This window comes from Aricia agestis, chromosome 13 (assembly GCF_905147365.1).
Source record: "Aricia agestis chromosome 13, ilAriAges1.1, whole genome shotgun sequence".
NCBI lineage: Eukaryota > Metazoa > Arthropoda > Insecta > Lepidoptera > Lycaenidae > Aricia > Aricia agestis.
In genome coordinates this window covers 4614014-4637208 of record NC_056418.1, presented here as the reverse complement: position 1 = coordinate 4637208, position 23195 = coordinate 4614014, and the positions used below count along the sequence as shown (strand labels likewise).

The following is a 23195-nucleotide window of genomic DNA, read 5'->3' as shown; positions in this document are numbered from 1 at the left end:
ATATTTTTAATCTTGTTATTTTAAGTAACGATTAATTTTAACTTGCTTTAATTTTTCCAAATTGCATCGACCTAAGATTAAGGAAATTAACTTTTTGATTACCGGTTGGCTGCAGCTATGTGGATCATGGATGGCCTGTAGGTAATGAGTATTGATCGTCTTAGTCCATCATAGAGTTTTATTTCCAGGACTTACGCAACCTTACAGGACACTTTTGAGTCTACTGTATATTTTATACTGTGTAATTATGATATCAGCATTATCTTACTTCCGTCGCCCTCAACTCAGTGTATCTTTCGCCGTCGCGTCGGCCGGTCGTGCAAAATGTCGGTGCTGTTGAAAAACGTCACGAACTGCTTATGGCACGCGTTCGACTCACTGCAGAATAATGATTTTGTGCATAAATCTAAGCTGAAGGTAATATTCTTGTCCTTATAAGGGCTGTAGCCGCTAAAGGTGCGAAAGTTGCAACTTCTAGTGTTTTTGTTCCGGATAATTGGTATGTTGATTGTTTTATGACAATGTCTTCAAGTTATGTGCGAATTTTTACACGACAACTAAGGTACAACGTTTTCGACCACATTATACGAACACTTATTTCTCGTAAAATTTCAATTAGGTAATAGGTATGTAACCTTACAGATTGACCAAAAATTCAAATTCTGTAACCTGATTTCAAAATATTATGTCCTGGATATACTTACTAAATTTGTTTTGCCTAAATTAATGAACTAAGTAAGTATTCGAGATGATAGTATAGTAATAATCAATAGGTATAATAATTGGTTCCTCGGCAGTAAATATAGGGTGTTTTCAATCCGCTACAATCCAGCCCCCCTAGACAAGTGGAAAATCCTCGTATGTTTGAGTTTTTACCATATAAGGACAATATTATAAATGCAACTTTGTCATATGTGTGAACCAACACCTTTTGCCGTGTCTGGCCTTGCAAGTCGCAAGACACAACCGTGCGAGGTCATAAGTCCTACCTAAATGCATTCTCCAAACTGCCTTTCATATTAAATACAACTCATAATAAAAACAACTCTTCCTCCCTTTAAGAAGTCGGTAAGATGTCATTTTGAGAACGAACGAAAGATCAAAGATCATTCATTACTTTAGTCCTTAGGTAATACAGAGGCAGTGGCAGCGCAAGACCTAAAACAGAGGTGTTTGCCGTTATCTTTATCAAAATTTAATAAATTTAAGATAAATTAAGCAGTAGTAACCTGCAGGGCTGAAGCATAGGTATAACCGAGCTTTATTTATATATTAATCAAAATGTAATAAAACGGAGCAAAGTTAATAACTAGATACTTAATATGAATAATATCACCTTTTAAGCGAAGTAAATGACATCTACAGTATGTAACAAAAATAAGTGATAATACTTTAGGGTGTGTACGCGTTCCTTGTAGAGTTCACTGTGAAAGTAGCAGCGCTGAAAGAAGAATTTTTTGAAATTTGGCATTTCAGCGCTGCTACTTTCATACGGAACTCTCTACATTGTAGTCTACAAGGAACACGTACACACCCTAAAGTATTATCACTTATTTTTGTTACATCCTGTATAGTCAGTTAAGGCAAATTACAAGGTAATGGGAGTAAAGTAATAACTTCAAGCTATAAACCTTAATAGGACCTATGGGTGTGCCAAATCGATGCAGAGGGTGTGACCATACGTTTGTATATTGTGGAGCCACTAGCCCCAGTCTGGGTTAAAGCTCATCCTTGATTAAAAATGTTTTCTTATAATTGTAGGTTCATACTTAATAATATTTATACGTGGGAGAGCCATGCTTCGGCACGAATGGGCCGGCTCGACCGGAGAAATACCACGTTCTCACAGAAAACCGGCGTGAAACAGCGCTTGCGCTGTGTTTCGCCGAGTGAGTGAGTTTACCGGAGGCCCAATCCCCTACCCTATTCTCTTTCCTACCCTCCCCTATTCCCTTCCCTTCCCATCCCTATCCTCCCCTATTACCCTATTCCCTCTTCAAAGGCCGGCAACGTACCTGCAGCTCTTCTGATGCTGCGAGTGTCCATGGGCGACGGAAGTTGCTTTCCATCAGGTGACCCGTTTGCTCGTTTGCCCCCTTATTTCATAAAAAAAAAATATATCAATCTCTTTGCGATAATAATTAATCTCTATGGAGAAGTAAGTTTTACATAGTCGTAGATGATAGAGTAGAGACGTACTCGTAATAAAAGTTACACAGAAGTCACTACGTAGGATCAAAATTTAAGTTTATAAGCAGTTGATGTTCATGAGCTAGTTTAGAAATTAGGATAAAGTATTTTGGGGAATACGACAAAACTATGATAAGATTAGCTAGTCGCATTAAACTCTACCAGCTTATATAGATTGTGAAACAATTTAATTACCTACTTACTTATAAAAAATATTTATTTTTCTTCCCATGGGCGTAACGAGGGAGATCATGTTGACGTCCCTACTAGGTATCTTATATCTTTTATAGAGAATTACTTTTATAGAGAACTTATAAAAGATATGAGCGATTCTTTTACAGAAGACGTAATAAATCGATTTGCCTTTGCCCCCTGGCCCAGAACCTGGGTAATACGTGTTAATACGTGGGAGAGCCATGCTTCGGCACGAATGGGCCCGCTCGACCGGAGAAATACCACGTTCTCACAGAAAACCGGCGTGAAACAGCGCTTGCGCTGTGTTTCGCCGAGTGAGTGAGTTTACCGGAGGCCCGATCCCCTATTCCCTTCCCTACCCTCCCCTATTCCCTTCCCTGCCCTACCCTCCCCTATTACCCTATTCCCTCTTAAAAGGCCGGCAACACACCTGCAGCTCTTCTGATGCTGTGCGTGTCCATGGGCGACGGAAGTTGCTTTCCATCAGGTGACCCGTTTGCTCATTTGCCCCCTTATTTCATTAAAAAAAAAAAAACCTGCGTACGCCCATGTAAGGGCCTATTATGGAGTCGCGGATGTCTTGATGTTCTTGTGGCCGTTGGCTCCGGCAAGGACCGCGTGATGTTAGAGTACCGTTGAATTTTAGTGGCTAGAGCTAAGTACCTACTCCCACCGGGCCACAGCGGATAGGTACCAACTACCAACGTAGGACGGTAGGGAAAGATGGTAAATGGGCTTCCATTTACCGTCCTCTCGGGCGCAGCCAGTCCTACCGTCCTACGTTGATAGTTGATACCTATCCACAGTGGGAGTTCCTGATCTCCTGCGGTCTGCGGAATGCAGAACAGTATTTTAAGGAATGTCCAAAATCCAAATACTAAACAGTTATATCATGTATCTACATATTATACAAGTTACAAATTACAAATCCCTTAGAAATTGTGTGAATCATAGAATCTGTTTCTTCACATCCATAGTCTGACTTCTGAGTTGTCGCAGTTTCTAAAATGATCTTTGTGTGGTTGGCCTTTATTCCAACCACATAAAGATCATTTTAGAAATCCTTAGACAAAATCACTAATACAGTAAGTAGGCGAGAGATCTTCGGCAGACACGTCACCCAAACGTGTTTACAAAATACGGTGACTAATCCGTGCTAGTGTTGTAAGTTGATAAATAGTGGATCAAATTCACTAGACTTGGTAGTATGGCGAAAGTCTTTATCTGATATACTGTCATAGTCACTGGACGTTCCGCGCGGCTTTGCCCGTATAAACAAGATAGGTAATAGGTATACGCGAAAACAGTACGTTTTCCCCGCAAAAAATTAGGCTATGACCTTCCCCGAGGTCTACTCTATATCTAATATAACAGATGATATAAAAATCGGTCAAATCGTTCGTGAGATACTCTTAAGTCTATAGCTTTATAATATTAGTATAGATTACTCTACCTCTAATACTAAATCTGCATTTTACAATGTGTATACAGATATTACACATTAGACATTTATACAAAACATTGCGTTTATCAATAATATATTTACAAAGTGCAAACATTTTATTAACGAGGGGATTAAGTAGAGCATTTAAAAGGCGCGTCCCAAAAATGACCTACTATGCAAAGGTCGGAGCGTTCGCCGTTCGCATCAGAGCGATGAAATGTAAAGGTAAAAGGCATATTTTTGGGGTCTAAACCAGAGGTTCCCAAACTCCTTTGTTTCGTGGCCCACTTTTCAAGTGTTGGAGCATACCGCAGACCCATTGAAACACCCCCGTACCGTACAATACTAATCCATGAAACTTGAACAATATTGAATAGATTTTCAAGAATCCGCGATCTAGGGATTATTTAGTAACAATTGCTGTGCTTTACAAACAATTATCCGCCTATTCCAAAAGCCAGGGGTGGCTAACCAATGACACGCGACATACAATTTTGAGCACGCTTCTGATCAAATTATTTGATGACCATCCTTTGCCTATGCTTTCTAATAAGACAAATCAAGCCTATCTACATAAAAGCTAACCTAATCAATTTACCTACATGGAATATGAATAAACAACTGCTAACCTCATTAATTTACATAGACCCTGCCTACAATAATTGTGGACCCCCATTTTAAATTGTCAGGGCCAACGTAGACCCCCGTCTAGTCTCACGTGGACCCTTGGGGGTGTACCTGGCCCACTTTGGGAATCACTGGTCTAAACTGTCGGGTACCTATATACAGTGTGTAACAAAAATAAGTGATAATACTTTAGGGTGTGTACATGTTCCTTGTAAAGAGTTCACTGTGAAAGTAGCAGCGCTGAAAAACGAAAAATTTTTTTCACTTTTGTATGGGCAACGGCCCGAGCGTCACAAGTTTCCCCATACAAAAGTGAAAAAAAAATTTGGTCTTTCAGCGCTGCTACTTTCACAGTGAACTCTCTACAAGGAACACGTACAGGCCCTAAAGTATTATCACTTGTTTTTGTTACACCCTGTATATTTATGTCCCAAAGGACATTATAATCTACACTCTACTAGATGTTGCCTGCGAACAATAATTGTGGTAAAAACTTTTCTATGTCTTCTACTTTTCTATGATGTATTTCGGATTAAGAACCCGAAACTCAAAATACCTCCAAACCAATTTTCATCTTAATTGGTTCAGGCGTTAAGACGTAATTAAACTAAATGTAGAGATGCATAATTACAAATGACCATTAAAAATGGCCATTAAAAAAAAAGCTTCATATTTTTGTCCGCGTGAATAGCGTCGCGTCTAGTCGTTGAATTGACATGGCTACTACTTTATAGACGTGGCTACGCCAGTACAAGATTCAAGATCCATTCAAAATTATTTTGTATCAGGGTGGTTCTTATGCCGTTAACATAGAGTCCTGTTTGAGGCAGCACAGCAACAGACTACAAAGAGTTCTAGCTAATTATCAACTTACTGCTCTCTAGTCTCTACTGAAAGGCTAGGCGCAGTTCTACAGTTGAAGGATTTCTTCTAGTGCTGACTTGGGAGTCGCGAATGAGTCACTAGGCACACCTACTAGGCTTTTTTCTTTACGAATCTAAAACACAATATAAGCGTCAATTTTGCAAGTGGGAATTAAAAACGTCTTACCTACAACATAACATAATGTCAGGAAACAAAATATCTTTTCAGTCAGATAGTTTGATTTAAGTATATTGTTTCAATATACCGACCATCTTCTCGAAACAGGTATGAGCTGCCCCCCCAGCTGAAATCCTGGGTACGCCCTTGTGCACAGCCATACACTCACAAAGGCTTATAGAAAAAGTTCGATTTCATTCTTATCGGTATGTATATTCCTGTTTTGTGCCAGACTGTATCCACATTTATCGGAAAATTTCTCGGCACCTGGAAACTCGGTAGGTACCAATTCTTATGAGCCTCGAATGTCGCATTTGATCTCAGTCTGCCTCATCGAACTGCGATCGAAGCGTTCGATGTATGAGAATCAGGCCCAGGTCGAAATAAGTAGCACAAACAAGCTGTATGATTGTATAATACTTGGCAGTTCCTGGCTAGTAAATATATGATGTTATGATAACACAATCTCATTTCTTAGAATGCAGCATGTTTGCACCTTACTCATTACAAATATTTGTAGGTAAGATATAGTTCTACTACATACCTAAGTCCTAACTCATATTTTAAACAATATCATAATTCATATTATATCTAGATTACCGAGGTTACCTCAGGTACATTGATGGTGAGTGTTAGTCGTCCTAGAAAGTAACGCATAGTAATATTTCGTTTTCCTTCTGTTTTATGGGATAAATGACTATAATATATCCTATATCCTAATTTACATTTGTAGATACATACAGATTACAGATTACAGATTAAATAAATTACTAGTCTTGCTAGTAATTTATTTCATACTAGAAATAATATAAAAGTATTCACGACTGCATTTCGTCTAAATAATGCGTGAGATAGACCACAAGTTGTCTGCGTCAATGCCAAATCGATATTTATACGTCTATCGCCATTTTAAATTGCTAGGTAGTTAGGTACTTGATTTCGCAACTATGAACTAAATATCATCAGGCAAGACCTCATTTACCAATATTTTCCTTACAAACATAGACAATATTTCGCATATTTCCAGGTCCTAACAGCGAACCTAGGCACGCTCCTAGACCTGTACGGTGTGGAGAAGGGTCTGGATCATTTCAAGTCGTCTTCGGAGCTGAGCTTCAGCGAGTTCCGTCACTACCTGCAGCATGAGGTGTTCAGTAACCTCCCCAACACCATGAACCTGCCCCTCGTCAGAGAGTACGAGAAGAAAATTAGTGAGGTAAGCCTACAAATATAACAAACTAAGCCTTTACATCCGTTACGGATGATTTATACAGTATTTTTCAGAGCGAAGTAACCACTCCTCAAATACTGTAGTGCCTGGGACAAGATTTTTTAAATGTCCGTATGGTTGCCCAAGCGCATACGGCATTCTCGCATCATAGTCGGCCTAGTCCAGGGGAAAGAACTAGTTAATACGTCTGGGGCCTACTATGTGCAGGTTTCCTCCAGTGACGGACGAAATCAAAGGTTAGGCCACGGACGCTCTACAAAAAACACACACTATAAATATAACAAAGCCTAGGACTATTAGGTCCCATTTCATCAACGACTGAAGTTAATGCTCGAATTAGTATCACGTTTCCTCTTTCATTTTTCATATGAATGAAAGAGAAGACATTAAATTTTAACTTAACACTAACAGACGTAGGTGAAATTGGACCTTAGTAGATAGATATTATATAGGCGAAAGTTTGTCTGCATGTCTGCCTTCTCTGCCCAAAATCGCTAAACCGATTTTGATGAAAGTTATGGACATACCCTAAGGCCCAATTCACACGGGATCGGCAGCGGCCGGCAGCGGCGCGAAGAGCACTTTTGGTGTGAAATAGTTTTAAACTTTATTTACATACTTATAACTTCTAGTATCGCTTGAAAACTTCAAAAGTGCTTGAGGCGCCGCGCGACCGTCGGCGGAAAGTGCTCGCGGCTTCCCGCGACCGCGCGGGTCGTCGCGAGGCGCCTCGAGGCGCCTCGCGACGACCCGCGCGTCTTCCTCCTCCTATCCTCCATCTTCCTAGGAATCAACTTCTCTGATAGTACGATTACCTCGCGATAAACAAACCTCGGGCAAAATCAAGTAGGTAAACCATTATGTTCCCCAGGTGAGCTGGTTCGTGTGTCGCAAGTCGCTGTTGTCGCGCGACAAGGCGGTGTTCGGCGACAACTCGGTGTTCAAGCTGTTCCGGATATTCTGTCTACTGGCTGATCTGGTGCAGGACGCTGACAACACCGACCGTTATGTGGTCAGTACTAAACGACATCTTTTATACATACGTAACAAAACAAAATCTTGTGTACAAGTAGAGTTCACTGTAAAAGTAGTAGAGCTGAAAGAGTTACATTTGACTTCTACGTTTCTATGAGAAATGCTTCAACGTCTTGAATTTTCCCTTACCAATATAAAAAGTAATTCTTTCAGCGCTACTACTTTTACAATGAACTCTATACAAGTGACGCACCCACATTTACACACCCTAAAGTGTTATAGTTAGTTATGTAGAGCCTGTATTTATGCAACGGTTTCTCGGCAAAAGTAGGCTTTTCATAAAATTTTGTATTACAAAAAATACTTAAGTAGGTTATATTAGCCCTGGCAAGCCAAGAATATTTTTATTGGAACGATGTTCCTTATCACGCGTTGCGAAAGGGCTAGACGAAAAAAGTTGTAACGACATGACACAGAAGTGTCGGTATATTATAGCAAAAATGCTATAGTTGTAAGCCGTGCGGTAGCACGTTCTTCTCTGTCTGTCTCTCTCTCTCTTTTTTGTTTTTTTTATAACTTCGTTCCATCCGGGTGTCCCTTGACACCTCTCAAGTTTATTTTTCTATCTTACTCCGAGCAAACTTTTGTCTCCCAAGAGCTTTATTATTTTAGTCCACTCGCTGGCTATTGCGAATCCCAAGACAAAATATCCTGCTTCTGAATTTTTATCTCATATCATGTCTAAATCTATATCAATCTACATTGACTAAATCCTAATCTTAGAAGTTCATTGGTCTTATCGCTTATGATAAGGGTCATAGTGTGTTTAAAACTTCGATCACTAAGTGATCGAAGGTTTAAAACAATGTGTACAAACTGAGCCAGCGTCAAACTGTTTTGTCTGTGTAGGTTGTTCATTTTTTGCTCTTCGCACATGTAGCCCATATGCGAAATGAACTGTCAAAGGACGCGTTGTTTCGGTCAATGACCCGCTATTGAAATCTGGCCAAGCGTGACGCACATAGCTGGGTTCCGCAGACAATGCATCACCGCTGCAGTCGAATTGTAAAGTTAATATTTCGATTCTCATATTAATTACTTTAAACGAGTATCTTATGATAATTCATAAAGGAATACTTTGCATAAATTACTACTCAGGTTCACTACTCACTTAATAATAATAATAACTCCCACACCGGTTTTCGGTGACGGTGGTCAGTTTCATTAAAATTAGCTCCGTGGATCAGGCGCAGGACCGACTTTTTACATACCTATCCGACGCATGGATCATCCTACTTGTCAGACAATCAGGTGATCAGCCTGCGTTGTCCTAACGAAACTTGGAAATAACAAGTTTCCAACGCGGGAATCGAACCCACGACCTGCGAGTCATGACTCATGAGTCGCGCTCTAAACCACTGGACCACATTTTATCAGACTTGTTGACAAAAAACTGTTTATTAATTATATTTCATTACCTAATAGATATCTCAAATATTATCCATATATCTATTTGTTTCATAAAATTAAGATAAGCGAAAATAATTTTCAGTTTATATGCGACTCGACAGCCTCAGCAGAACTTATCAGGGCGAGCGAAGCGAGCCCTAGTATATTCCACAACCTGTATTTTTTTCTAGTTCACTTTACGGAAAAACTATCATGCTTATCTTAATATATATATTTCTTGTGTGCGTGTGTATGTGACTGAACTCCTCCTAAACGACTGGACCAATTTTGATGAAATTTTTTGTGTGTGTTCATGGAGATTCGAGAATGGTTTAGATTTACAGTTTGGTCTACTGGAAAATGTTTTTTCAATTAATTTCTTATTTATAAGGAGTTGTTGATTTTGGACTGTTTTACATTAGATCCGGCGGACGGCGCTATCATCGCATTCAATATTATTCTATTTCAATTTTAGTTTGTCCTGACAGATGGTGCTACGATTAATTTGAAAAAAAATTTGTTATTCAATTCATGTGCTGATTAAAATATTAAATAAATAACACATAGGCTACAATTTTAACCGACTTTCAAAATGGGGGAGGTGTTATGTTCGTTTTCTTATATTCAACGATTACTCCGCCGTTTGTTAACCGATTTTCAAAATTTTTCTTTTGGTATATAGGGTATCATCCCAATTTGGTATTATATTCAGAAAAGTGGTGATCTGATGAAGGATCCATAAGTAATCGAGGGAACTCCTCAAAACTTATAGGGAAACATATGGTGACTTCGGTTTCGTGAGAAGTATTCTAAGCATATGCTACCAACAAGTAAGATTTTGCACCGAGATATACCTGGTATACCGTGGTTCGGAAGGTGCTGAGAGAATTCCTGATTCTTTATAGATACAAGTTTGGGAGTTTCGGCGTTGTTTTAAGAACAGAAAGCATATGCTACTATGCAAATTACATTCTTCATCATCATCATCATCATCATCACTACCATATTATACCATTTCATAGTCTTTTAGATCGAGACTCGAGTTTGTCAAGCGATAATTAAAAAAAATCTATATCTACCTAAAATTATAAACCTGAAGAGTATGTTTGCTTGAACGCGTCAATCTCAGAAACTACAGGTCCGATTTAAAAACTTATCTCAGTGTTAGATAGATCATTTATCGAGTAAGACTCATCATTTATCGAGAAGGTTATATTATATTATTACTCTAAGACTAATACGACAGAAGAAACTCAGGAAAATGTGGGAAAAACGGGGGAAATATTTTTTATGGGAAAATGTACCTACGGATTCTGTAAAATTTCTAATTTACGCGGGCGAAGCCGCGCGGGACATCTAGTTGATTTATATAACATTGTATTTTTTATTTATATTATGTAGATACGAGTATGTTATAAATATGTGACCAGACTCACAAAGCTCGGCTTTTAGCTAGTTTAAAAATATCCAGAAAAAATAAGGATTTCAGCAAGTCTACAATTTCCTACATAACGATGGTTTTATACTTCGCCTGCGGAACTCTAGCTGTTAAGACGCGCACAACACTAATGCTTTGTTACAGCGCGAGCGCTCTACATAGAGAACAAAAGTTCGTTATAACACGATTACCGACTTGTATCAACATTCCACAAAGCTGCTTAGTCTTTACTAATTAAAAGATCCACACTGACACTGTATACTTACTATACAAGCGTTAGTCATATCCATACCAATATTATAAATGCGAAAATGTGTCTGTTCGTCTGTCTGTGCCCAAACCGCTGAATCGATTTTGATGTTTGATATGAAGATACTTTATGGTGACGCCGGCCGTGTTGGATACCTATGTATTCGATTGCTTGTGAGAACAAGAAATGGAACAGCAAGCGACAAAATGGTTTGTGTCGCGTAATTTAAAAACCATAAATATATTATTTCATATAAGCAATAGGCAAATTAAAGTGTATGCTTGAACCAATCTATGTACAAGGAAGCTTAAATTACTCTCCTATGTTGGCAAAATTAGAATCCCTTTTTTACAGAAGTCTTTTTGATTGATTATTCTTCGATCACTAATATACAAGATACACAGTCCCATACAAAACCTCTCGAAAATCTGTCGCCAAGTAAAAGTGTTTAAAAAAGTATACATTTATCTAAAATCAACCTTAATAATAGTTTTTAAAGATCTTTTTATAAAACAATGTAGAATGTGTGTTTACAAAGCAATACATTTTTACGAACGACGCACGCTTAAAACTAAATTTAACCATCGTCCATATGACTTAAAGTTTAAATTATTACAATTCCAAAAAAGCACTTCAATAATTTTACGGCCGCACGTCGCCGCTGGAACAGGGTGAAGTGAAGTATGAGTGGAGTCGAACTGTTCAACATTTTTTGTTGATTGTAATAATTTTAATAGTCAATTTTTTAATTTTTCCAAAGTTTTATGTACTTATAAAGTGTGGAGTAATTATTTTTACTTTTAATATTATGTTGTTCTAATATGTTTAATTTTATAGTTAACTAAAATATACGTGTATACATTGAATATAAATGCTTAGAACATACAACGCTCGCTAAAGTCGGCTTGAAAAATTGTTCGCATCTTTGCCGTGCTATAACTGATATCCAATCTCCACATCTAACTGGATCTCGAGGAAACCTAAAAAAAATATATTCCTCAATGAAATAAATAATAATTAATAGCGACTCCACCAAATGGAACAGAAACACAGTGTATAACCCGAACATTACAAGTGGGCATGATAAACTACGATAAGTACTTTTAGTATGAGTATTCGCAATTGAGATGGTTTATACCTCGTGTTGAGTTATATACAACTTAATTTTAAAACTGTTTTTTGTTGATTTCTTAACGAAATACCAATATTTATAATACAATTGTATGAAATATATTAGGATAAAATTAATACTTACCGGAAATATGAAATTCCATCCTTTTTTTGCGTTTTAAACGTATGATTTTTACAATTGTTGAACGAGCACTGGGACATGTTTCCCAGCGGAGCGTTCGAGCACTACTAAATGGAAAGTCCACCAGAATGTTGCGTTTGGTGCTCTTTTAGTGAGGTCGTTTTTTGCCGCAGACTGTGCATCTTGTATATTAGTGATCGAAGTGATTATTCTGTGTTATAAAAGTTGACCAACGCGTCGCCAGTCCCGCTAAAGGGCATAGGATACTTTTTATCCTGGAAAAATGTGCGGCTACCTCGCGATAAACGAATTTTGGCGCAAGTCGCAAAGGATTTTTTTGTTTACTGTAGATATGTTGCTGCTGCCTCCAGCGTAAAGACGTTGCAGTAGTTTGTAAGTATGTATGTACATAGGGTGCAATTTAACCTTCCTGCCAAATTTGGATATATTGATCTTTGTTAAAAATAAAAATACACGTATTTCTTCTTTTATAATCACTCAGTACTAAAATTTTGAGAAATAGCCTCCGAAAGTTAGCCTACCAAACACCACAAAATCTGGACACATGCGCGACCCGGCCCCGCCCCGCTCTTCCATTGACATTCTTGCAGTGACGGATTAAGACTACTTGATGCCCTAAGCAATTCATGCATGTGGGCCCCCCTATCCGTATCTCGACCGACTCGATCCGTATCCGAATCGGTCTTTGAACCTTTACTCTTCTGGTGTCCCCTCAGACGTGATGCCCTAGGCAATTGCTTAATTTGATTAATCCGTCACTGCATTCTTGTTATTATCATAAGTTGCGAATTTTCTCTTCATACTTTGACGGACTTAGGACCGTCAAATGTAAAGGACGTAGACAGGTATGTTTAGCCCCAATTTCACCAACGACTGTTAAAGTTAACGCTCGAATTAGTATCACGTTACCTCTTTCGTTTTTCTTATGAATGAAAGAGAAGACTTGACATTTTAACAAGCTGTTAGCACTAACAGACGTTGGTGAAATTGGGGCTTAACATAAAATTAATTGGTACACATCAATAGAATGGAAAATTACAACTTTCTAATTACGAAAAAGAAGCACTTTAGAAATTTATAATAAATCTAAACCTTGCATTTACGCGTATTTAAAAAAATCAATTAACTTATGTACACAGTACAACTAATTAAAAATCAAAATAACCCACCTCTAAATCTTATTTACTTCCATCTTGTCTACACTTAACATAGTTCAAACTGCAATCCGTTTTGCTCTAAGCAGAATCTAGCGCGTTTTGCACATTGTCTTTAAGACTTTAAGGGCGGATTCGACCAAACGAGAGTAAAATTTTACTCGAGTATAACTGTTGCCTCATCTAAGAGTAAGCTGGTTTTGCGTTTCTTCAACTTGTAATCCAAGAATAAGGTTATTAGACGGGAGTAAATATTTACACGGGCTATTTTGATGGAGTAAATATTAAACTGAGAATAGTTGACAACAGGGTGTCAACTGTCACGGTCGGTGTCATTGTGAACTATAATTGTCATTTTATTTCATACTCTTCGAGTAACTTGGTAAAACGCAAACGTACAAATCCTGGAGTAAATTGAAGGAGTAAAATTATTCTCAGTATAGTCACACTCGTGTAACTTCAAGTTTGGTCGAATCGGGCCTAAAAGTTTGTTAAGCACAACTTTGTCACTTTTAACTCGTCTCGTCAGAGGCATGTCTTCGAGGCTGGCTAGGCGTGTGCAGGTGTTACGAAGAGCGAACTGTCCATAATCCGAGTCTTTGATTGTTTCGCGATACAAAATCAGGGTACAGCTGCTGCATTCGAGAATCATCAATCAGCTGTTACGAAGACGAGGAAGGCTTTCTTGCTCGTACAGTCTCAGGGTTCCGCGTAAACTTTTGCCACTCAAAATGTAGCACCTCCACATTTCATAACACTCGATCGTGGTTAGGGTACATTGTATTAAAGCGCGGGGGTGGGGGGGGGGGGGGGGTGACATACAAAATAATTACGTGTTAGCTATACAACACAGATTACTAGTATATATTTGGCTATACAACTACGCGCGTGGCACTAAACGGTCGCTGGCGACCGGCGCACCGCGCAGTGTTGCCAACTTTTTTTTTCCTAACCCACCAAATTCAGCAGCGTAAACAACCAGAAACCGCTAAAACCTAAATGGCCTCTCAAACCACCAAAATTCCACTAAATAACGTATTGACAACAACAACCTATCTGAATATAATTTGAAAATAATACAACAATAACGTCATTATTATTAGATATGAAATAATAATTTTTGTTACTACAAAAAGGAAAACTTTAGATAAGTACCTATGTACCTATGTATAAGTAGGTACTTAAGAGGAGTCCACACCGCCCTTTTTTCCATACAAACGTAGTTCCCTGTTTCCTCCCTGGATAATGCTAGTAGAGTTTAAAAAAAATCTGAATATACGGCCGCTAATACAATGTGCCTATATAATATATAGGGACATTGTATAAAAGCGGAATACAGCCACTAATACAATGTCCCTATGTTTTCTTTTTTTCATAATTTAATGATTAAATAAGATAATATGAACGTTCAAAAACCCAAAAAATGGCTAAATTTTCCGCTGTGTTTAAACATCCAGAAAACAAATTTGGATAGATTTTACAAAAAAAAAAAACATAGGGACACAGCTCAAGCTTTTCTTTAATCTTTGATGTAAAAAGTACTTAAATAGGTTAAGTTTTGGAGAAGGAATCAGGGGACAACGAACCGTTGATTTTCTGCAGTTGTCTCTATCGCGTTCTGCGGTATAGGCTTGTGGTAAGGGAGACGGCTATAGATATTATACGTTGTTTTTTTTTCATTTCTCTAGCCCCTGGTGTATCCTCTTAACTAAAGAGTAAAGATGAACGTCTTTAGAGGAATCATTGTCATTAACTTGGTCAGTTTGTGAATAATCTTTAATTCTAATTTTTGTAATACGGTATTTGGTATTATGTTGTTATTACAGCATTTGCCTTCGCGTGCTAACCTTGCACGAAGTTTAGTTTCCAGTGTGCGTCTTCAAGGGTTAGAAACATAATAAAAAAAACTAGTGGTTTAACGTCGAAGCTACCACTAACTTAAATAATCTAATCCACTAAGAAATCCACTAGCCACTAAAACCAAATTTTTCCCGCCGAAAGGTACGTCTAAACCACCAGATCTAGTAGAAATTCCACTAAGTTGGCAACACTGGACCGGCGGGCCTCCCGCCTCTCACCCCGCGCGTCACACCCGCTTTACCCGTACGCATAACCGGTCTTCCGATTGGATATCGCGCGCGATGGAGTAGCGGGACTCGCAATATCGTAATTATTATGAACTTATGAAGTGACCATTGTGCATCGATTTTTTTTGGGATAAAATATGTTATTGTAAAAAAATTAACACCCTATTTTTTGTGGTTTAATGAACTCACCTAATGATACCTAAGCCCCAAAAAAAATTTGGCAGGTAGATTTAATTGCACCCTGTATCCTATTTATTAGTGACTCAACTTGCGAAAAAGGTGTCAATACCTTCAATGAGTTCAAACAATGGTTCAATGTGATGACTGATGAGTGATGTACAACAATAGTAAGTGGGACGTATTATAATTACATTTTGGATGGTCCTCGAAAGGTGTTGACGTAGGCCTCAAACTGACGTATTACGGGCAGGAAAATACTTTAGTCAGTGCACACGAAACTGACTGTCAGTCGCTGACTGAGCAAACTCACTAGCTCAAGTGTAACCGCAGCCTAAGTTACTTGCATTGAGTAGGTACTTACTAACTTCAGAGTTCAGACTCAGAGTTATATATATTTTTATTTATTTATTTAAATCAGGCTACGTAGGCCCATACAATATATACCTTAATGAGTAACATACATAAAAATTATATAAACTTAACAACTACACATTATCACAAATTAACGGCGACGTGACACGCGCTTCATTCCGGAGTCTCCCCCGGAACCTTCGGTAAACCACATCAGTCGGCCAGAATTCCTCCGCTTCAAAGGTCGGGAGAAAATGCGTCGATACTCTCACCACTGTCAGGAACTGAAGTTAACCTTGTGGCGAGACTGCAGACGCTCGACCCTCAAGTGGAGGGATGTCTTCTTACTGATGTAGTCCACGACGTCTTCGACCTCCATGGACCAGTGCAGGCGGGATATGTACAGGGGCGTCGCGGGGACCTCGCTCCACAGACGCAGCTCAGGTACATATGGCGCGGTGCCGTGATGGTTGCGGGCGGCGGGCTTCTTCTTCCTTCTCTCCACCAGTATGAAGCCCTCCTCATCGCACCTCCTGCTCTCGTCCTTGCCAGGTCGAGAAGACTTAGCCTTGCGGCTCTTCGTAGCCGTAGCCTATAACTCCGAGTCTGAACTATACTAATAACTATAGGTATATACTGTATAGGTTAAAACTTTAAAACGTTAAAAAATAAAGGAGTTACCAACTTACACATAGCTTTAAGCATGTCTTCGTCGACTTTTGTTAGCGAAAAGACTATTGGTAGTCATTTTGCCCATGCGTTTCCCTAATAATCTTAAACTTATGCACGCCCTATAACTATAATTGTTCTTTCCTACTTCCAGGTGGTACTCCAACCCTCAGAAGCGGGTATGGTGGCAGAACAGCTAGTCCACTGCCTCGGCCTGCGATGGGACGCCGCGGACTGGGATTCGCTAGGCTCCTCCATAGGCCACTTCAAGTGGACTGCCTTCCTGGCTGTGCTAGAGGCCAAGTACTGCTGCGACCAGCAAGTCCACCCAGAGGCGCTGGTGGAAGCTGTCGATGAGCTTTATGATGTGTTCATTGAGGATATTATTAAAAAGGTAGGACAACTTTAGCTGACTAACCGCCTTACTCAGAGACATTTAATTATGATTAACCTCCAATTTAATTAATGAAGAGTTTGACAGATAATAATGTATGGGGCTTATGTCAAAAAATTGAATTAATTACATTTAAGTATGTTCCACTCTGAGTGCGGCAGTAAGAAGGAAGTGGTTGTGTATTACCTAAATGTTTTGAAAAACCTTAGTACTTAAGTTAAAATTAATTCTTAAAAAGTAGTCTATTATAAATACGAAAGTAACGCTATATGATTGTTAAAATATGACTGATCTACTTTGATGATCTACTTTTTTTTTTTACGTGGTAGAGCCATGCTTCGGCACGAATGGGCCGGCTCGACCGGAGAAATACCACGGGCTCACAGAAAACCGGCGTGAAACAGCGCTTGCGCTGTGTTTCGCCGAGTGAGTGAGTTTACCGGAGGCCCAATTTCCTACCCGGAATTCCCTATTCCCTTCCTTACCTTCCCTAACCTGTAATCCTTCTGATGTTGCGTGTGTCCATGGGCGACGGAAGTTGCTTTTCATCTGGTGACCCGTTTGCTCGTTTGCCCCGTATTTCATAAAAAAATGAAACTAATTTGTACTTAATCAAATTGCAACGAATACCATCGAATGCCATATGCCGTGCCATATGCCATGCCGTTTGGAGATTTTTTTTTTAATTTCGACAAAAAGTGATCCGGTTCAAAATCGTTACAAAACACCTATTACAAATTTCAGGGCTACCTCTTCAAACGAGGCTACCTGCTCCCTACGATGAGAGAATACTGGTGTGTGCTGCAGCCCTGCGCCCTCACGTACTACAAGAGTTCGGCACAAAAGGATCAGTGCGGTAGAATAGCCATCGACGAATACTGCTCGGTAGAAGCCACCGCCAGTGACGGCAAAATACAGAGATTCCAAGTCATCACGCCGGAGAGAACTTTTGAATTCGGAACACAGGATCATAAGTAAGTTGAGTTTCAAAAGTATTTAAGGTGTGGCAAGGTGAACTAACGATGTTCTTGGCATTTTGATCTATTGACCTTTTATTACGTGTAGGTGTAGGCAGAAATAATTGTCATACCTACTGAAAAATAAAATATTATATAGGTAGGTAAATGGGAGTTTGCGTTTTGCGGAAATATACTAATTACTATATACAGTTAACAGTATAATATTGTTTACGAATAGTCGTCTCTACATAAGCAGTAGATTTTACCCCACTTTATATTTTGTGCTAAAGGAACTTAGTAACCATTTTATTAAATTGCACAGAATAATACAACTTTACTAGCTGAAATTAATTTAAAATCTTATCAATCATCGTATAAAACAGATGAGATACATTGTTAGTGGTTGTCGAATAAATTGGCTGTAATGTAGAGTCAATTATTTCGCGATTGTCTTTCGGTTTGGTATCCAGGAAGATTCGAATTTTTTGTAGATATTTTATTAGTATAGCAATACGCGTATTGTTACAATAAAATCCAGTCTAAACACAATTTATGTTTCAAAAACATTTGTGCTAATACCTATCCTTGTGGAGGGAGTCCTGTGTTAGGCAGATCCAGGACATCCCTCCGTATACGGCTGAAGGCAAACCGCAGGTGGTTTTAGTGGGTAAGAGTCCCACATACCCCCGGGGTGCTTCAGCTTAACTGAGGCACATCCCCAACCCGGGGCACCCATAAAGAGTTTCCCCTGCGCATCAAAAAAAAACCTATCCTTGACAGTTTGAAATTTATATTATATTCCCACTAAAATTAAACAATTTATAAGTAAGATTAGGATTCAGATTACATACTCTTATTCCATACTACAGAAGCAGACTACAATGGGTGTCGGCGCTCCGTCAGGCTGCAGCCGCGTGGGACGGGGCGGAGGGTTACCAGCGTCGGGCGCGAGCGACCCGTCGGGGGGCGCTGGCCCGACGGGAGAGAGAGGTCAAGGAGGCCAGGGTGCGGCTGCAGCATGAGGTCCGAGCCAGGCTCGCGGCTGAGGCTCAGGCACAGGTAGACAAGTTCTTTATTGATATACAATCTACGAATAATAAAAACTAAGGAAACCTTAGTTTTATTATTCGTAGTATACAATATACAAATAATTACATACTATAATTTGTCCATAGCATCGTCTAATCCCACGGCCCACGCTATGTAACACCCGCGTTATAGACTATAATAGTTATCAGTTATCACAAATCAGAAAGAGTATAGAGTTATAAATTTTTAACAAAAGTGTTAAGGCATTTTTCGGTGAAAATATTCTTATGTTGTTATTTAAGAGAAAGGAAATATGCGGTAAAGGTTTCTTTAATATTATAACTAAATTTAGAACGTTAGTTATTATTAATGTAGGTAGACTGTAAAGAGTATAAACCTATGTTGTGGTCTTAGTATAATAATATGTACTGTCACTTCTTGGTGGAAATTCATCTTCAATTAAATAATTATACAGTTTCCTTGAACTTATTCCACTTTATTTAATAAAGTGGAATAAGTGCAAGGAAAGTGTATACTTATTTAATTTAGTATAATAAATTTATTAGACAATGATTCTTAAAACAGATGTTTAAAGTAAATAAAATATTTAACAGGAACTAGTGGAATTAGCACAACAAGATAATAAAAAGCTAGAAGAGTTGAAACATGCCCAGACTGAGCTTGAAAGGCTACTTCAAGAGGAAACCCAAGCTAAGCGAGATGAAGAAATCGTTAGAGCGCTACAAGCGAGGTAAAATACTCAAAATTATTTTAAAATAAGTACTCAAAATCACAATAAGCATAAAAAAATCTTATTCATAAATTCTTTTCAGAGTTTTAGCGGAAGAATGGGAGAGAAGAGAAGAACTAGAAAGACTTCAAGAGGAACAAAACAGATTGTTAGAAGAAGAAAGGTTGAAACGACAACAATTTGAGAGGTTGCAGGCTGAAAAGGAAGCACAATATAGAGGTTGGTAACCTTAACATAATATTTGAAAGTTTTTGAAAGAAATTGTAAGGATAGTGACTAAAGCTGAGACTGAATATTATTATTCAGTCTCAGCTTTTTTAATGGATAATCATTATATACTATATTAGGTTTTCGTTACATAAGTTTGCACATATTACTCGAAATAAGTACTATAAAGGCATATTATGTATACTACCAAAATAGAATAAAAGAGGAATAAAAGAACTCTGTCTTCTTGTCCCACTGCTACAACCATAAAACAGGTTTTCTTATAATCGAGTTTTAACATTACAGAAGCAGAAAGAAGACTTAAAGAACTAGAAGAAGAGAAGCAGCGACTAGACTACGAGCTGAAAGCAGCTCAACAGAAGATCGTTAAGACAGAACATAATGCGCAGATGTTAACTGTACAACTGAGAGTAAGTTCCTTTGATTTGTTTATTGAATGTTCTGGAAATGCTTCACCTTTATAAGTTCATCTTGCGGCTAAAAAACAGTCGAAATTCTACGTCTAACAAAATTTTCGGTTAGGGACCGTTCATAAAATACGTTCGCATACAAGGGGGGGAGGGGTTTTGCCGAGTGTGACAAGATGTGACAAGGAGGGCAGGGGGTCTACGGCAGCGTGACGTTCGCCGTTCATTAAAAAATTTTACTGAGTATTCATTCTCTCGACATTTTTTTCAATTTTGTACTGATAGAAGTAATTTATTTCGTATTACTAAATATACCGATATTTGAATATACCGGTTAGTTGACGCCATATTGTAACCAAAACGCACCTAGCGCCGCGGTGGTGAGCGCTGAACTAATTCAATCAAACGGCTGCTTTTGGATCAGATGTGGTGTTGAACGTTTTGAGCGATTGAAATATTCAATTAAAAAGCTAGACGTGTCATTGATTGGCGTTGTTAAGTCAAAGGGCTAGCTGTTTGATTGACCGGCTATTTTAACAAGTTGGCTGCGACATATACATTTAAATATCGGTATATTTAGTAATACGAAATAAATTACTTCTATCATTACAAAATTGAAAAAAAAAGTCGAGAGAATGAATACTCAGTAAAATTTTTTAATGAACGGCGAACGTCACGCTGCCGTGTGCTGCCGTAGACCCCCTGTCCCCCCTTGTCACATCTTGTCACACTCGGCAAAACCCCGGCGGACTGCGACATATATATTATATTTATTACAATAAATTGTAACGAATTAACTAAGACTGATGTGGCCAAACTAGAAGTAGTTTAAGAAGTTTAATTCCAGACGGATTTTTCCCTCCACCGATTAAATAACAACAAACTCAAAACGGATTAATACTCGTAGTATCGCAAGTTAATTCTGATGATGGCACATTTATTAATAATATATTTGCCCGTCTTGCAGTGAAACTTCACCCTGAAGCTGCAGATTTTCAGCAAATTCGTTACGATTGGTTTTTTCCGTCAGTCCATGATAAATTGGCGAATAGAACATAATATTGTAAAAAAAATGTGGCCTACAATCATACGGCTAATAAAACCTTACTGCAACAATTGAAGAATTTACATCCAAAAAAGAAAAGACAAGATGAAGTAGTTTGACGTATCCAACCAACTCGCACTGCAGCTCGGCGAGCTCGAGAGCTGTTATGTATAATATGAGATGAAAACGCTGATACGGAAAATGCAGAATAGATAGATGACGATGAAGTGAATGGTAGTTTCAAAGATGTAGAAGATGTTGCAATACCAATAATTATAGATATTTCGGAGCATTTACAGAATCCTTGGACTTTTGATAAATAGAAATATCATTTATTTGTTTGTTATTAAAGATATTTATAAATTTATTAAAATTTTATTATAAAAAATGTATATTTTCTAATATCAAAATTTGAAATTTGTGTACTATCAATCAAAATTTATCATGTTTAGGAGGGAGGGACCTCAGTTCAAGTGACGAAATATTACAGAGGGTGAACACAGGAAGTGTGACACAGCGTGACAACCGGCAGGGAGGGAGTCAAAAAAAGTTAATTTTAGCGTGACGTATTTTATGAACGGCCCACTTTGTCCCAAAAAATGTAATGTATATCTTTAGCATTTCTAAGGACATCATACTAATCCTGCAGGTTGACGTAGTTCTTATTATTTCAGGATCTAAACCCAATGCTCAGAAACGGCGAGCGAGCGAGACGGGCGATATCATTCGTGCCAACATCCAAGAGCTCCTCAGACACCCTCATCGACATCAAAGCCATGAGACATCTGAAGACTTTAGATGACAATGATAATGCTTAGTCACATTTAGTTTTGGACGACCACGATTTCAAGGACGCATTTATGGCATCACCTAACATTTCTATAGAATATAATGTTAAATTATAAAATTTAAAAACAACCCCCGATTCAAAACTTTTATAGCGCCAAGAATGCGACTGATAAATATTAAAACGTTCAAAGTTACAAGCTTTTATGAAATAGATAAACCCAAAATTCATGGGCGTTTCTGAAAAGTTTGCGTTTTTATAAATTTTATAAATAATTTTATAAAATTGAAGAACCTATTTCTCCCTCAAACATCTCATAGGCATTCTAGAAAATCGCTGCAGCGGTTACTCTCTTTAAGGCTGAGTATGCATGTAGATTGTAGATTTATGATTATTTAATACCAATTTTTTACTTTGTTAGAAGAATCCCGTAGGTCATTATTTACGTAAAATATATTTTTATTTTTGAAGAACGACGCACTATCATGTATCTTGGCTATAATGCTATAGACTCGCAGCTAAATAAATATATAAGTATTTGAAACACTCAAATACTTTGTATTACAATATTTTATACCCAGCTAGGTAAATATTTACATTGTCAAATAAGTATTTAAATAAAGGTTTATTAAAATCAAGTCAATCTTTTTTATCACCTTTCCCATACTAATTAAAAAATTTCAACCTAATACAGGTTGAAATTTTGATTGAATTAAAAGTAAAAATTTAAAAAATAACAGGTCTTACTGATAACGAAGTAATCATTTTTCAATGAAATGTAAAAGTAATCAATAGTTTTACGACATTAAACGTGTTATCGTTATTTGATTATTTACATCTCGTGAGACATAATACACACAAGAGTGAGTTATGATGGAAGGCCAGGTACTTTTTACTATACTCACTGCATGTTATTTGCTTAGTTGCCCTAGCTTTGGTCAAAGGGTACCAATCGAAGAGGAATCTGATGTAAGTCTGGCAAGCAATGTAAAACTTAACGGTAAAGTCTTGCAAGATGATGATGATGAGAGAGAATCCGGC

At 38.1% G+C, this 23195-nt stretch overlaps 1 protein-coding gene across 1 annotated transcript; it reads left to right on the top strand.

Annotated features, from left to right (window-relative positions):
- The first annotated feature begins 297 nt into the window (after window positions 1-297).
- Window positions 298-22629, top strand: LOC121733167 (differentially expressed in FDCP 6-like). The gene is made up of 10 exons (XM_042123337.1): window positions 298-417; window positions 6525-6713; window positions 7600-7740; window positions 16709-16948; window positions 17693-17922; window positions 18777-18966; window positions 19551-19687; window positions 19770-19906; window positions 20201-20325; window positions 22042-22629. The coding sequence occupies exons 1-10, from the start codon at window positions 325-327 to the stop codon at window positions 22183-22185; spliced, it is 1626 nt and encodes a 541-aa protein (XP_041979271.1). The 5' UTR covers window positions 298-324; the 3' UTR covers window positions 22186-22629.
- Window positions 22630-23195: the final 566 nt, after the last annotated feature.